Raw genomic sequence first — 14,615 nt, 5'->3', positions numbered from 1 at the left:
TCTTAAAGTACTCTGATCTTCCTCCATTTACCATTATGGTAGCGGTAGGCCCTCTGTACAACTCACCAATCCACCCTCTCATTCTATCTCCCATTCCTAATGCTTCCAGAGTGCCCATCATAAAACCCCAACTCACTCTGTCGAATGCCTTCTCAGCATCTATCGACATCAGTATCATTGGGGTTTTCCCTTTTTTGCCCTCCTGTATAAGCAACAGTGATCTCAAAGCATTATCTCTACCCTCTCTTCCCGAGACAAACCCCACCTGATCTCCATGTATCCACTCCAGCATCAGCTCTTTCAGTCTATTTGCCAGAACCTTTGCATATATTTTAGTGTCTACATTCAGCAGCGCTATTGGACGATAACTCGCACATTGTGAGGGATCTTTATCTTCCTTCTGTATCAATACTATATTCGCCTGTAAAGACTCTCCCCTTATCTCCATCCCGTTCCCCAAGGAATCTTCATTTTGGGGATTAAAAGCTCTTTATATTTTTTATAGTATTTGGCCGTATATCCATCCGGACCCAGGCTTTTCCCTCCCGCCATACTTTCTAATGCTATTTTTATTTCCTCTAAAGTTATTTCTGCCTCTAGAGAGTTCCGTTGTGTTTCTCTTAATTTCGGTAGGCCTGCCTCCTCTAGGTATGTCTTTCTTTTCCCTCTATTTACTGTTTCCGTTTTCCTAAACGTATCCTGAGGTATGATATTATACAGTTCATTATAATACTCTTTAAATATTCTATCAATATCCTTGGTTGAGTGTACAAATTCCCCCTTGGGATTTCTTATTTTCTCGATTATAATTTATATTTTTCTTCTTTCTTAAAGTTCTCATTAAATACTTTCCCGGCCTATCTCCCCATCTGTACCTTTCACTTGTTATTTTATTAAAGACTCTTCTTTTTTCCTCCATTACATTCTCTAATTCTTCTTTATTAACATCTGCATTATCTCCTTAGATCTTTCCCTTTTATGCACCTGTTCAAGATCATATATTTCATTTAATAATCTATCTTTTCTCTCCTTTCTTTTTTGCCCCCATTGCGATAAGTAGACCTCTGATATAAACTTTATGTGCTTCCCACACCGTTGCAACCGACACATCCTCTGTTTCATTCTCTTCAAAAAACCATTCAATTTCCTTCTCAATTCTTTGACCAATCTCTTCCTCCATGAGAAGTGCCTCATTCAACCGCCATACATAACCTTCTTTCCCTTCAATACCCCATCTTAACTTCATTGCAACTGGGGCATGATCCGACAGGGTACTTCCTTCAATTTTTACTTCTACCACCAACTCTATCACTCGATGTTCTACTAATATATAATCTAGTCTAGAATAAGTCTCATGAACGTGCGAAAAGAAAGTATAATCTCTCTCCTTCATATTCCTAATTCTCCAGATGTCCACCAACTGACATTCATGCATTAATTTCTTTAACATTCTCAAGGATTTGCTTTCCTCCCTCCTCACAGAGGAAGTGGTGTCTATCCGCGGGTCCATACAGATGTTAAAGTCTCCTGCTACTATCATATACCCGCTTTTAAAATCCATCAATCTCTTCAACACTTCTCTCATAAACCTCTCCGGCCTCTTATTTGGACTGTATATGTTTGCTATTGTACACTCAATTCCCAGTAATTTTCCTCTCAAAAATAGATACCTTCCCTCCACATCCGTCAATCTCTCCTCCACCTCAAACCTTATATTCTTTGCGAAGCCTATAGCAACTCCTTTTGCTCTTTTAGTTGGTGAATCCGCATAGAACCATGTTGGAAAATATCTAGTCCTCAGTCTAACCTTCGACTCTATCTCTAGGTGTGTTTCCTGCAAGAATACTACTGAGGATTTTCTATGTTGAAGTTCTTTAAATAACCTGAATCTCTTTCCTGGACAGCTTAACCCTTTTACATTGTAGGTTATATATTGGATTTCTTCCATCTTACTCTTTTCCTACCATCTCTCTCTTCCTCCTTCCCTTCCTCTTTCTTATTCCTATAGAGCGTTTTTATCCTACTACCCTTTTCCCTCCCCCTATCCCTCCCCCCCTCCCTCAATACTCCCCTCAATCACGCTTCTCGTGAGACGGCTCCAGGCTCCATCCTTCAGCTCCTTTGGTAGGTCAGCTCTCGTCCTCTCAGGGGGACCCTCCAGGACTTTCCTCTACACTCTTCTTTCTTTGTTGTTGGGCAGGCTCACCATCGACCACCTGCCAGGGCTCCGGGGGAAGCAGGTCGTCCGGCAAAACAGAGTCTCTCCTGCTCCCTGTCAGCCTCCGGCCAGGCGGCCGGCTTCCTTGCCTCCCAGAGATGCACCTCCTCCACAAATCGGAATATCCGCTTGAGCACGAAATGCACCAAAACGTATTTTAAGCCCACTGACAGGAACAGTTATTTGCCAATAGTTAGTGGTCATCACCCCCATTGGTTAAGGAATATCCCCAAGGGTCAGATTATGAGAGTGAGGAGGAATTGCAGTCAGGTTAGTGCATTTCGTGCTCAAGCGGATATTCCGTTTGAAAGATTTGTGGATAAGGGTTATAAGGTTGATCAACTTGAGGGTATAGTGGACCAGGTTCAGCTTATTCCCAGGGACCAGTTGCTGGCGGATAAGCCAAATCGGGTCACAGATAATAGACATCAGTGGGGGTTTATTTCTAATTACCATATACAATATAAGGCGGTTGAGGATATTTTTCAGAAACACTGGCATGTTTTGAAGCTTGATAAGATATTAGGGAGTGTTATCCCGGAGAAACCAGTGTTTATTTATAGGAAAGCGCCCACTATTGGTGATAGAATTGTTCATAAAATTTTGGATCCACCAAGGGTTTTGAATATGTTTAGTAATAAAAAAGGCTTTTATTCATGTAGGAGGTGCACTGCATGTAATGTGGTTAAACATAAATTTAGGGGATTGGTCAGATTCACCTCTAATTCTAATCAAAGGGAATTTGATATTTACTCCTTTCTTACTTGTAACTCTACCCATGTAGTATATGGTTTAGAATGTCCTTGTGGCCATATTTACATTGGAAGGACTAAGCGACAGCTTAAGGTTAGGGTACTTGAACATATAAGGAATATCAGTAAAGGGTATAAGTACCATAGTGTATCTTTACACTTTAAGAGATACCATAATTGTGATCCAACTAATATCAAATTCTGGGCCATTGAATCCGTTCCTAAAGCGTGGAGGGGTTCTAATAGAGTTAGGGAACTGTCAAAATGTGAAACAAAATGGATTTATTTGACTGAGGCTTTATCTCCTGGGGTTTTAAATGTCGAACTGGACTTAAATTGTTTTAGAAGTGATTTATGATTCATTTGTTCATGTTATATGATTTATTATATAAGTTGTATGTTCAGTTTTTTTATTGATTTATATTTATATTATTTCAATCTATATTGCAGTATTATTTATGTAATTTTGGAATGTATTTATATAATTTTTTTTTATTATTTAGCTGAATTTTGAATATATTCTTTAATTATGTTTATATTGGTGCTATAATTAATTTTGAACACAAGATGGTGCTATTGTGATCAGATGATCTGGAGTTCATTTAGATTGAATTCTACCTAGTGATAATGATGCACCCTCAGGTGTTTTTTGAGATTGGGCCAATTAGGAGACATTTGGGTCTATATAAGTGCTCTTTATGGAGAGCTCACCATTCCCTCGGAAGAAGTCATTGGACTAAACGTGTCCGGGTGTGGCCTTCCTGTGACATCACTACTCATGCTGATGCACGTGTCCGGATCACGTGATCGCACTACTACCATCCTGAATGCGGGCTGGCTGGTGAGACACAGGATGCAGAGACTGGAGCTCTGATATAACAAAACGCCTTGTTTTTATTTGCTCATTGTGAGTGTGATTTTAAGGGGGGTTTGTTTGGCAATAAATCTGTTGGATGATACTGCACTATGGCGAGTATTTTCTTTAACCACATGTGCTAATCTGGATATGAGAGGATCTTCTCTGGAGTTTGTTTGGTGATATGCTGGATACACAGTAGTATGCTGAGTAATTACCAACACATGAGGATCGTCCTTTGAAGTCTGTTTGGTGAATGCTGGATATATACTGACATGCTGGTTAATTACTAGCACATGGTGAGTGTGCATTTTGATGGGGTGTTTTGAGCACTGAATACCACATTGCTTATGAAGGAGGATCTCATTACTTCATTTACTGAGGATCATACTTATATGGACTTTTCTGAATGGACTATATTGAGATTCCCTATTGATTTTTTTGTTTGCACTATTAATATGCACTTATTTGGTGGTGGTTATATTTAGTTGTGTGATTTGGTTTGCGCTATTATTTGTGATTTGTATATTTTTTCACATTTTTATTATCACCTTTCCATCAAGCTACTGCCTTCAGCACTGTGGCGCCTCCACACCCACCAATTTTTGCCGTGTGCCTCTCAGTTCAACCTACATCAGATGCCAGTCAATCTGTTCTCCCTAAAAATCAAATATAATCAAGTGCTGGGTGGCAATATGAAGGAAAAACAGGGGGGCTAGCATGAAAGTTAAACCTCTAAAACCTCCAGAAGATAAATAGTAAACAATAAAATGCAGTGCTAATTGCCATAATGAATTAAATCAAAATAAAATAAACAAGTAAAATGATGGTATGCATCTTAAAATTCAATAAATGAAAGTTCATAAATGAAAGTTCATAATTGAAAAAGTGCAAGATAAAACGTGACTTCTGTTAAGCGTCAATAAACTGGTACAGCAGAGTAACCGTGACTCGTGGTGGTAAAACCGAGTGTAGATTACACTAACCAGATAGATGAGGTGCTTGCGCATGGAGTATTTAAGACCTACTCCTGGTACTCTGCCTTTGAAAACGTGTATTACACACAAAACGCATCAGGGAGGTGCCCCCCAGCTGTTTTACCACACCGCATGGCCTGTATAGGACGGCTGACGGCCATCTTTGATTCAGTTTGTAGGTGTGTTTGATTTTATTTGCAATATTCTTCATTAAAGCCTACTACACTATCAAAGCTCTTGTCTGGGGCTCTTTTTGTATGGGAGCCCCCTGCCTTTTGAAGGTTTTCACCGTATCCTGCCTACCCAATACCTGATGACTGGGATGATCCCCCTGGTGGCTGATATTGGCATTTATGGAGACCTTCTGTTGATCCTGGATGCATGACACCTGGTGGCTACATTAAAGATGACCGCTACCTTTCCAGTGTTCCATATCCAGAGTACCAGGAGTAGGTCTTAAATACTCCATGCACAAGCACCTCATCTATCTGGTTAGTGTAATCTACACTCGGTTTCACCACCACATGAGTCACGGTTACTCTGCTGTACCAGTTTATTGACGCTTCACAGAAGTCACGTTTTATCTTGCACTTTTTCATTTATGAACTTTCATTTATTGAATTTTAAGATGCATACCGTCATTTTACTTGTTTATTTTATTTTGATTTAATCTGTTCCCCCTACCTACCATGACTTCCTTGATGTATTTAATAAGAAAAAGGCTGACACATTGCCATCTCATCGATCTTATGACTGCCAAATTGAACTGCTTCCAGGGGCAGAAATACCGTGTGGGCGGATTTTCCCATTGTCCGAACTTGAGCTGGAAGCCTTCCGGCAATACATAGATGAGAACCTCGCCAAAGGATTCATCCGCCCCTCTTCCTCACCTGCCGGGTATCTTCTTTGTTGAAAAGAAATATCAGTCTCTCAGACTTTGCATTGATTATAGAGAACTCAACAGAATTACCATCAAGAATCAGTATCCAGTTCCTCTTGTTCCCGAGTTATTTTCAGAGGTTTTGGACAGCTTGAGTGTTCACTAAATTACACTTATAGGGGGCCTACAATTTAGTCCGCATTAGGGAAGGCGATGAGTGGAAAAACACCTTCAGAACATGCTTTGGACACTTTGAGTACCTTGTAATGCTGTATGGACTATGCAATGCCCCTGCAACATTTCAGCACTTTGTAAATGATATTTTCAGGGAATACCTCGATCTCTTCTTGATCGTCTACTTGGATGATATTCTGATTTTCTCTACCTCACTTGAACTCCACCGAGACCATGTTAAAAGAGTACTGACTTCTCTGAGGACGCATGTCCTGTACGCAAAGGCAGAGGAGTGCGAGTTTGAGAAGCAGTCTGTCTAGTTCTTGGGGCTCATAATCTCCACTGAAGGATTCTCCATGGACCCTCAAAAAGTCTCTGCCATTTTGGATTGGCCTGCACCTTCTAACAGGAAAGGAGTCCAAAGATTTGTAGGCTTTGCCAACTTCTATTGAACGTTGATCAAAACCTTTTCAACCATCATTGCCCCTATTACCGAACTCACTCGCAAGCATACACGTTTCCTCTGGAGCCAGGAAGCACAAATAGCATTTGAGCATTTAAAAACTCGATTCACCTCTACTCCTGTGTTACAACATCCGGAACCAACACTTCCCTTCATCCTGGAGGTGGACGCATCTGAGGTTGCTACAGGAGCTGTGCTCTCAACGTCAGGACCCAAAGGCTCTGCTTCATCTGGTAGCCTTTTGCTGTAGGAAACTGAGCCAAGCTGAAAGACACTATGATGTGGGCAATCAAAATAGCCTTTGAAGAATGGAGATACCTCTTGGAAGGAGCTAACCACCCGATTATGATCTTCACAGATCATAAAAATTTGGAATATTTAAGATCCGCAAAGTGCTTAAGACCTCGGCAGGCTAGATGGGCTCTATACTTCTCCAGATTCAATTTCCACATAACCTACCACCCAGGATCGAAGAATAGGAAGGCAGATGCTCTATCCTGTATATTCCTGGACCCAGCTGAGCCTTCTCCCCCCAATATTATCTTGTCTGCCAAAACTTTTTTACTGATCCAACCCAGTCTAAAGTTGTCTATCGAACAGGCCTCTGCACTATGCTACGAGCCTGAACAAGACTCGTTAAGGAGGCAGGATGGTTTTCTATGGCACCAGGATAAGATCAGGACATTCCATGACCATCAACTTGCTGGACACTTTGGGGCCCGTAAAACAATGGAACTGATCCAGAGATCCTTTTGGTGGCCCAACTTGAGTCAAAATCTTGCACAGTGTGTCTGCGTAGCAAGGGAGACAAAACCAAGGTATGGGGCTCTAATACCAGGTGCGGGATAGTCGATGGGGCTAAGTACGCCCCCAGTGTGGCCAACATATTCCTCAACAAATGGGAGGAAGAGAACATTTATGGTGAGATACGGCCCTATCTATCTATCTGAGATATTGATGACATTTTGGTGGTGTGGCATGGTACTAGAGACACTCTAGCTAAGTTTATTTCACACATCAACTCCAACAAATATGGAATTAATTTTACTGTGAATATCCAACAAGACAGCATAGACTTTTTTGATCTTACCATATTCAAATATAACAGCATTCTGGGGACCAAAATATTCTTTAAGAGTACTGATAGGAATGGATACATACATGTCAAGAGTTGTCACCACCCAAGATGGCAGAAAGCCATACCCAAAGGGCAGTTTATAAGGATACGGGGGAACTCTTTGTTGAAAGAAGACTAGGATTGACAAATAGATATCCTCATAGATAGATTTAAGGAAAAGGGATACAACCCAGAGGAACTCTGTAAGGTGAGAGAGGAGGTAGATCTTCTAAATAGGCAACATACACTGCAAGGGACAGGAAAAACATCAACTAAGATGGGAGAGATAGCTTATATCACAGGATTTAACAAACCATATAAAGAAGTAGAAAGGTGTTTTAAAAAGCACTGGCCAATCCTGTGTAAAGACCCTACACTTAAAGCCATACTCCCAAAAAAGCCAGCATTCATATATAGGCGAGCTCCAGGTCTCAGAACCAAACTGGTTCATAACATTCCAAACCCTCCAAAAAAAGCTCTCCTCCTTTCAGGAGGGGGTTTTTTATAGATGTGGAAGATGTGGTCCATGTAGACACACAAAAAACTGCCAAAGAAAATTTAACAAGTTTATGTCCCATCAGACCTATAAACAATATACCATCAAACCATTTATTACTTGCCAAACTAGATTTGATACCTAATAATAAATCAAAACTCTAACTTCCCACAGAAAAGTCAAACTTCCACCCTTGAAAGTGCAAAATAACATAAACCTTTTCAATAATCTACATACACCCTCTCCCGCAGTCTCATACTGCTCACATAATGTCCATAATACAGTCCATAATCCAAAATTGAAAATCCAAAAATAAAAAAAAAATAAAAATTAAAAATAATCTTCCAAATGTGTAAATGTCCAAATCTTCCCTTCAATCCAAAAGCACCTCAAAAAAATAAACTAAATATAGTGCATTATCTTTGATACAAAATTATTATAAGTGATAACATGCAACCACACTGGTGATATATAGCTACTAATACATAAACATCATACATGTGAAGTGAAAATCAACACACCACTTCACTAGTGGTCCAGTGAAACAACCACTGCAAAACGTGAAATATCACAAAACCACACTAAGTGATCAGTGAAAACTGTGCCAAAATAAAGTGCCACCACTCTGCCTATGGGATAATATACAATTACCTTCTTGTTGTTTTCAAAGCATTCTGAATGTCTTTATACCAGATGGTATAACCTTCCTAGGGAGTATGCGTTCCTCTCAGGAATACGCAATGGGATCCCTTTCTCATACAGTCATAGGCATCGGGGTCCCCGTTCCTCACAGGACAGATAGGAGCAGACTCAGTGGAGTAATAAATGTAATACACAATTTATTCACAAACTTACATTGTAAAAAATACCGTCCATCCTTGCTACAGTCCGTTCACTGTTGTGACTATCTCAAAATTGCCGCGCTGCTCCTTCCAGCTCAGCGTCCGACGTCACGACACTGACGCGTTTCGTCACTTCCGACTTTTTCACAAGGGATCCAGACGTCAAGACGGCGGTTCCTCTTATCCTGCTTAAGCTACTGGCAGGACACCCCGCCACCATTTTAACTGTGGGCATCGCACGCCGATACCTTATACTACTCACAGGACCGGCTTAAAATTTACACAGTTACTCCCATTTACACACAGGGAGCAGATGGACAGGTATATTCTCAATATGTTACATCAATACTTATTACTATCCGACATCTACATATAAAACAATCAATTGTAACATAACAGTATTTCTAATCAAATACTTCTATTGAAATACTAATAAAATCCGTAGATATGTTTAATTAAATCCAATGAACTATACTTCAATATATATAATAAATTAGAGAGATATATGTATATATATAAATTAAATGAATAAAATAAATTGAAATTAAAAATATATAAAATTACAGCTAAGACAGATCACCTATACAGGAAGGGCACCCTCTACTGGTCAGTTTAAATGATACTCCTCAAATTTATATAATATATGAACCCCAACTCAGAAAAATAAATAAGTACATACCACCTCTACTTCATAAATAATAAAATGTATCTAGTATATGAACCCCAACTTACATCACTAAATAAATACCACCCCTAATTCCTAAATCATAAACTATAGCCCAGATGGGCAGTGTAAATAAGTAAATAATTTAAAATAAATTACCAAACTAATATATAAATTTAAATTAGATAGACCTCATACTACAATTAGAATTCCAACGATGCAATGCTCCTATTCACTTCCTCAATAATATACAAACATCTCTAAATAATTAGTCCCCTATATCCTCTATTCTAAAAAGAGTTATTCAAATATAAATTAAAATTACAATTACAATCATGACAGTATCTTATACCCTTGTCTCAAAAACAGGGAATACCTTCCACTATTTCAATCCGATATTACAATTACCTATTTTACCAATCAGAGATAAAGCAGTTGAGATCTAAATCAATATTTAAACCTCTGGGTTTTAAAGTACGCAGCTGATAGATCCAAAACGTCTCATTCCTGGACAGCATCTGGACCCTATTCCCACCTCTCCAATGAGCTTCTACTGTGTCTATCCCACAAAATTTAAGGACACTGGGGTCTGAACGATGGTATTCCTTAAAGTGTCTAGACACACTATGGTCCTTTTTCCCTTTCGCGATATTTCTCACATGCTCTAACTCTATCGCTAAGGGTCCTTTTAGTTCTCCCTATGTATTGTAATTTACAGGGACATTCCAACAAGTATGTCACATATTTAGTACCACAAGTAATGAATTTCTCAATTTCAAATTTTTCCCCCCGTATTAGAAGATTCAAAGCTAGAGATTTTACTTTTATTACTGGTGGTTTTACACACCTTACACTTTCTACATGGAAAAAACCCTTTAAAATCAAACAACTTAATACCTTTCGACTTGGGAGGTGATATAACTCCTTTCACCAAAACATTCCTTAAATTATTATTTCTCCTATAGATGAAAGACGCTTTTTTAGGAAGATGGGTCCCCAAAGTAGCATCTTTTATTAAAATCGGCCAGTGGTTATTAAAAATATTTTCTATGTCTTTATAATGACAGTTAAAACGGGAAATAAAAGCAAATTCTGCTATCTTGCCATCCCTTTTTTTTAAATTATTTTATTTCTTAATTTTTCCTTCCCCCAAATAATTTAGGCTAATTTTATATCTGTTTTTTTCCAATTTCACAGGGTCATAGCCCTTAAGAATGAATCTTTCTTTGATTATATCCGACTGTGTGATATAATCTTCGAGCCTGGAACAGTTCCTCATAATCCTTGAGAACTGTCCCTTGGGTATACCTTCTATCCACTGAGGGTGATGGCAACTATAAATAGGAATATACCCGTTTCTATCAGTTTCCTTAAAATAAGTTTTAAAATATAATTTATTATTACATTTAAAAATATTCAAATCTAAAAAATTAACCGAGTGAGTATACCTTCAGAATAGAATACAGAATAGTAGCACTCACTCGGTTAATTTTTTAGATTTGAATATTTTTAAATGTAATAATAAATTATATTTTAAAACTTATTTTAAGGAAACTGATAGAAACGGGTATCATCTGGTATACTATACCATCTGGTATAAAGAAATTCAGAATGCTTTGAAAACAGCAAGAGGGTAATTGTATATTATCCCATAAGCAGAGTGGTGGCACTTTATTTTGGCACAATTTTCACTGATCATTTTTTCACTGATCACTTAGTGTGGTTTTGTGATATTTCACGTTTTGCAGTGGTTGTTTCACTGGACCACTAGTGAAGTGGTGTGTTGATTTTCACTTCACATGTATGATGTTTATGTATTAGTAGCTATATATCACCAGTGTGGTTGCATGTTATCACTTATAATAATTTTGTATCAAAGATAATGCACTATATTTAGTTTATTTTTTTGAGGTGCTTTTGGATTGAAGGGAAGATTTGGACATTTACACATTTGGAAGATTATTTTTAATTTTTATTTTTTTTTTATTTTTGGATTTTCAATTTTGGATTATGGACTGTATTATGGACATTATGTGAGCAGTATGAGACTGCGGGAGAGGGTGTATGTAGATTATTGAAAAGGTTTATGTTATTAGATTTGATACCTACATGATACAATGTACCTGTGGGTATCAATATATAGGGAGAACCACCGGCAAACTCATTAAAAGAATAAGTGAACATATTACTAACATCAGAAAAGACTATCATAAACATAGTGTCTCTAATCATTTTAAGATGGTGCTTAATAAAGATCCATCACATATTTTTCCTTTTTTGCTATAGATAAGATAGAAAAACATTGGAGGAGGTCCCACATGACTAGAGAGATTTCTAAAAATTAAACACAGTGGATTTATGAGCTCCAGACATTAACATCAGAAGGGTTAAATGTGGAGATAGATTTAAACAGTTTTTTGACCAATTTTTAAAGTTAGAGTGGGGCTTAAGCGCCATTTTTTGTCATTTTATTTTATATATTTTAGTGTATTTTAGATTTATTCTGTACATTTTTCCTTTTTTTGTACTTCCCCTTTTTTTATTTGTCTTTGGAGGACATTTTATACATCATTATGAGGGTACCTTCCCCTTTAAGAGCGGTGCTCCTTACCACATTAAGGAGATTTATATATTTGTTTTTTAGAGTTTGAGTTTTAATTGGATGCCTGTTAGCCCAGTTGTATCTGTAACACTGACTGTACCCAGCAATGTTGCAGTTTAGTTTGGTCAATTATTTGTAATAACGATTGAAATTGGCAAAGGTGCAGTTTAGCATATTAACTGGCTAAGCGACTGAAAGGTATAAATATCATCTTCAAAATGGTGGATTTTGCACTTCCTGAAGACAATTTATAATCGAAACACGTCGAGGTTTGATGACGTAATTTCTGCCGAAGTCACATCTGCCCTGTGGAACGCACGCCGCCTGGAGGAGCAACCACCACAGCGGCATCCATTTTTTTTTTCATTGCAACAGCAACAAGGCTGAGTACACCAGGTGCCGGGCTATTTCCCCATAATAAAGGTAAACGCGGTTTTACACTATAGGATGTACCCTTTTGTTTCTTTATATATGGTGACTTATTGCCTATTCTGCTTGTGGAGGTGAGGAGAAAGTTGGCTTCCTGGATATTGTCTACTATCAGTTACAGTTTACTCCAAGGAGAGGTGGTCACAAATTGTAACAATTTTTTCACTGGGATAGTCGCGAATGACCATTCTAGAGATAGGTGGTCATAAGATGACAGTGAGTGGCAGTCCATGTGGGGCACTATTCTGAGCACAGTGGAGCACCTGTTGTCTTGTAGGAAGAGTTTACAATCAAGATAATAAAATAATAGTTGAATACCAGCACTTTGCACTATTTTCACTGATTTGGAACTAAGTTATATCATATTTCTTTGTTCTATGCACATATTATGCACGGTCCACATGGTTATATATTTATATAGTTTGTGTGTTTAACCTCCCTGGAGGTATTCCCGAGTGTAGCTCGGGGTAAAGTTTCAGCACCACAAGAGGTAACCCCAAGCTATACTTGGGAATACCCTGCAGCATTGCTCCGGGATCCCTTCTGCACTTACCTGATCCTGCGATGCCCCCCCTGCAGCATCCCCAGCAATGTCCTCCAGCTGATGCCGGCATCTGTCTTCTGGGTTCCGTTCCCTGCGACGTCAGAACGTACGGGGATGAAATTGGCGGGAAATTTTAAAATGTCAAAAAGTGACATTCACTAAATACACTAAAATCACATAGTAAAACATTACTTTATCAAACCATTTCACATACATTTTTTCCCTACTGCTTTGTCCTGTGCCCTGCCTGCATATTTACTGTTCTTTCTGCCTGGAAACTGAGAAATGTCCATGGTGTCCAAAAAGTGTCCCTTTAGGTCAAAAGCGGTTTTAGACCAGCTAGAGAACAGCGATAGTAAATTAGAACTACTTGCAGAATTGAGTGATGATTTGTGGGGAAATTTGTCATCAGATACTGAAAACAATTTTGCGACTTTGCTCAGTGTTGTGCGAACTTGGCGCTCTTATTTCAAATTTCAGTGTTTTTGGTTTGATTATATTATTGAATTAAATGTATTATTATTATAATATTATTTGTTATGATTATTTATCAAATTATAATTTATGATTTCGTGTTTCAAATTTTAACATACCCGGGATGTTTACTAGACTCTTGTTCGGACAGATTTCAGTGAGTTATTCCTAAAAATTACAGGCCTACAATAAAAAAAACTACATATTTCCATGCAAAAAAATGTACCGCTTTGAGCACAGAAATACTGACATAATCAGACGCTAGGGAGCTTAAGTTCACAATTTAGGACTGCTGCAGGTGATAATTAGAGATTCTGATATATCCATAAGCGCATTAGCACATCTTTCATATTCCCTGTTCTTTGACATCAGCAGGGAAAGATCCTTGGGAGGGACTTCTATTACTACAGTATAAGTCTGTCTGCACAGCCCTGATTGGTACTGTTCCAGTCGTATGAAAAAAAAAAGTTTCAAAAAAATTTAAATTAGACTAAAAATCTCCCTATAAATATTTATTGAACATCAAACGTTTTTTGTGCATTAATATGGTGTAGACGGAGTCAAAGATGATTGACACTAACTTGCACTGTGTTCAGACGGCATCTGCATCCAAGGCTCTTTTTTTTATTTTCCAGGTATCCGCAATTATACCTGATATATTTAATAATGATTTATAGTAAAACTGAGCTTTTTTGTGAGTTTCTTAGTAAATGTAGTCAATCTGCATATTACAGTATATCCCGTCCCCATAGAGTTTAGCAATAGGAGGACATGGAGGAGAAGGAATGGAGTGGGCTGTCATTTATCCAGAGTGTATACACCCACATGTGTGACTCTATACTTATGTGGGCTGCACAGATAAGAAAAAGTAGGAAATAAAGATCTTAGAAGGGAACTGAAATATGAGCATGATCAGAATAGGACACCAGCCGGTCTACAAAATCTCAGACTGCAGTGGGGACAAAGAGAAGTTGTTAGGGACAGCTGATGGCAGGATCAACCAAGTATATTTTACTATAGTCACAAAATGAATACTTTGTGAGTATGAATACTCTGTTATATAGCATGTAAAAAAAGTTTTTCATAGTCTGGGTTTAATGACACTTTAATAATGCTATGCACACAAG

The 14,615-nt window shown here is 38.2% G+C and overlaps 2 protein-coding genes across 3 annotated transcripts in view; both read left to right on the top strand.

The window, feature by feature from the left end:
* Nucleotides 1–14,615, top strand: part of LOC149441116 (choline/ethanolaminephosphotransferase 1) — an 81,664-nt gene that overhangs the window by 46,734 nt on the left and 20,315 nt on the right. The gene's annotated exons all lie outside the window — the stretch shown is intronic.
* LOC149441118 (uncharacterized) lies at nt 2,462–3,328 on the top strand. Its single transcript, XM_089657720.1, has one exon. It carries the CDS (start codon nt 2,462–2,464, stop codon nt 3,326–3,328), a length of 867 nt encoding a protein of 288 aa, XP_089513846.1.

The sequence above is a fragment of the Staurois parvus genome, unplaced genomic scaffold (genome assembly GCF_062004578.1).
Source record: "Staurois parvus isolate SC_StPar_1 unplaced genomic scaffold, SC_StPar_1.0 ptg001025l, whole genome shotgun sequence".
Lineage (NCBI taxonomy): Eukaryota > Metazoa > Chordata > Amphibia > Anura > Ranidae > Staurois > Staurois parvus.
This window is presented reverse-complemented; position numbering and strand designations above follow the sequence as displayed.

Excerpts from the sequence above, each read along its gene's own strand:
- LOC149441118 (XM_089657720.1), top strand. The coding sequence starts at position 2,462 with ATGAGAGTGAGGAGGAATTGCAGTCAGGTTAGTGCATTTCGTGCTCAA.